General features: G+C 40.9%; 1 protein-coding gene across 1 annotated transcript; it reads left to right on the top strand.

The window, feature by feature from the left end:
* Positions 1 to 1,179: 1,179 nt before the first annotated feature.
* LOC115503384 (olfactory receptor 7G2-like) lies at positions 1,180 to 2,118 on the top strand. Its single transcript, XM_030299562.1, has one exon. It carries the CDS (start codon positions 1,180 to 1,182, stop codon positions 2,116 to 2,118), a length of 939 nt encoding a protein of 312 aa, XP_030155422.1.
* The last annotated feature ends 513 nt before the right edge of the window (positions 2,119 to 2,631 follow it).

Below are 2,631 nucleotides of genomic sequence, written 5' to 3' on the forward strand. Positions count from 1 at the left end.
TTATCAGCTTCAAGTTTACAGGCAACATTTTCTTTTTTTTTTTAATTTTTTAAATGTTTATTTATTTTTGAGAGAGACAGAAAGACAGAGACAGAGTGTGAGCAGGAGTAGGGGCAGAAAGAGAGAGGGACACAGAATCTGAAGCAGGCTCCAGGCTCTGAGCTGTCAGCACAGAGCCCAACGCAGGGCTTGAACTCGTGGACCGCGAGATCATGACCTGAGCTGAAGTCAGACGCTTAACCGACTGAGCCACCCAGACACCCATATAGGCAACATTTTCTAATCTTTGCTGAGGTACAGAGCAGATACTGGGATGGATGTCGTGCACCTACTATATATACCATACTTCATGAGTAGGGGTGGACATGTGCTGTAGACAAGGGAAAAGATTTGGGGCATTGTTCAAGGGGACTACATTAAGATTTTAAAGGAAGTTTTATGAAATCTGGGTGTTGGTTTAGGAATGCTAATTCTGTATTATCCAGAGGCATTACCAATAATTGGTCTAGACAGTCAGCTGAGCTGTCAAACCACTTAACATCTTATCTTTTCCAGGCACTGTGTACTTCACCCCACCTAAGTTTTCCTATAGATAAATGGAGTGATGGTACGATGTAACTCATCTGTAATTTGACAAACCCTTCAGTTGATTCTGAGGCATTCCAAGGTTTGGACACCAAACTCTTAACAGAGATTGGATAACTTTATTCTCGTCTTTCTGTTTGTTTGAGATGAGGAATATTTCTGAAGGAAGTGCCATAGTTTATTCTTTGTTTCAGTCTTAGCACTAGGCACAATGTGTGAAAAAGAGTTGGTGATCAATAAAAATCAAAGCAAAACTTTGAGTGGAGCAAAGAAAAGTAAGAGATGATGATGAAGGGAGAAATTAGCAGATTTGAACGATTTGAATATTCTCTTGGGTTCACCATATACATAAAGATTTCTTTTTGTTTAAGCATTGGCTCTCCAACTTCAGTGTATATCAAATTTATCTGGATGGTTTGTTAAAACTTAGATTGCTGGTCCTTACTTCAGAGTTTATCAGCAGTGTATCTGGAGTGATACCAAGAATTTGCATTTCTAACTATTTCCCAGATGATGCTACTGTTGCTCATCCAGGGACTATTCACTTTATTTTATTTTTAACCCATCTTTTCCATTTCCATTAGATTCTTCAAAATGGAACCCAGAAATCACACAGGTGTTTCAGAATTTCTTCTCCTGGGGTTGACAGATGATCCAGAACTGCAGCCCTTCCTATTCTGCCTGTTCTTGTCTATGTACCTGGTCACTATCCTGGGAAATCTGCTCATCATCCTGGCCATCAGCTCTGACTCACACCTCCACACCCCCATGTACTTCTTCCTCTCCAACCTATCCTTTACTGACATCTGTTTAAGCACAACCACGATCCCAAAGATGCTGGTGAATATCCAGGCACAGAGTCAGAGCATCACGTATAGAGGCTGTCTCACCCAGGTTGGATTTGTCCTGGCTTTTGGTGGTTTTGAAAATTTTCTCCTTGCAGCAATGGCCTATGATCGCTATGTGGCCATTTGTCACCCCTTGAGGTACACCGTTATCATGAACCCCCAACTCTGTGTTCTGCTGATTCTACTCTCACTGTTCTTTAGCGTTGTGGTTGCCTTGCTCCATAGTCTGATGGTGCTACGGTTATCCTTCTGCAAGGACTTGGAAATCCCTCACTTCTTCTGTGAACTTGCTCAGGTCATCAAACTCGCATGTTCTGATACCCTCATCAATAACATCCTGATATATTTTGTAGCTAGCCTATTTGGTGGTATTCCTCTCTCCGGAATCATTTTCTCTTATACTCAAATTGTTTCCTCCGTTTTGAGAGTGCCATCAGCAGGGGGAAAGCTCAAAGCTTTTTCCACCTGTGGGTCTCACTTGTCAGTTGTTTCTTTGTTCTATGGAACAGTTGTTGGAGTGTACATTAGTTCTGTAGTTACTGACTCTTCCAAGAAGACTGCAGTAGCTTCAGTGATGTATGTTGTGGTTCCTCAAATGATGAACCCCTTTATCTATAGCCTGCGGAACAGAGACATGAAGGGAGCCTTGAGAAAACTCATCAATGGGATGCCTTCTTTGCTGTGATTGTGCCATATGTTTTGGACTTGGGTTTCTAGAAGGAGGCAAAGGGATAGGAATCCTGGATGAGCCATAATTCTTGATTCTTCCATCACCGAATTCTTCTAAGCTAGCCAGGCAACAGATTGCTCAAGCTAATTTTAACTTGGGGTTGAAACATACTTTGCTTTTTTTTATTAGTCTTATGATGTTTGACACATGATTTCAATTCTCTAAATTCAGCTTCTTTGCTTGGGTTTTATGCAGAAGCAGAGCCTGAGGCAAGGGTTCTAGTTATAATGGTTTTTTGGGTTTGGTTTCTTTTGTTTTGTTTTGTTTTTTTGTTTTGTTTTGTTTTGGATCACTGTCAGAAAGAATACTGAAGAAAGTATATAGGACAGGGAAACTATTGAAGCAAGACTGTGGTCATATCTAGAGACTAGCTTCCACCTGATTTCAGTGTAGGGCCATGGCAATTGCACTTAGGAGTTATACCTATAATACAGTAGGGGAATTGACCTTTTATACACCTATTTAGTA

Source organism: Lynx canadensis, chromosome A2 (assembly GCF_007474595.2).
Source record: "Lynx canadensis isolate LIC74 chromosome A2, mLynCan4.pri.v2, whole genome shotgun sequence".
In the NCBI taxonomy this organism is placed as follows: Eukaryota; Metazoa; Chordata; class Mammalia; order Carnivora; family Felidae; genus Lynx; species Lynx canadensis.

Excerpts from the sequence above, each read along its gene's own strand:
- LOC115503384 (XM_030299562.1), top strand. The coding sequence starts at position 1,180 with ATGGAACCCAGAAATCACACAGGTGTTTCAGAATTTCTTCTCCTGGGG.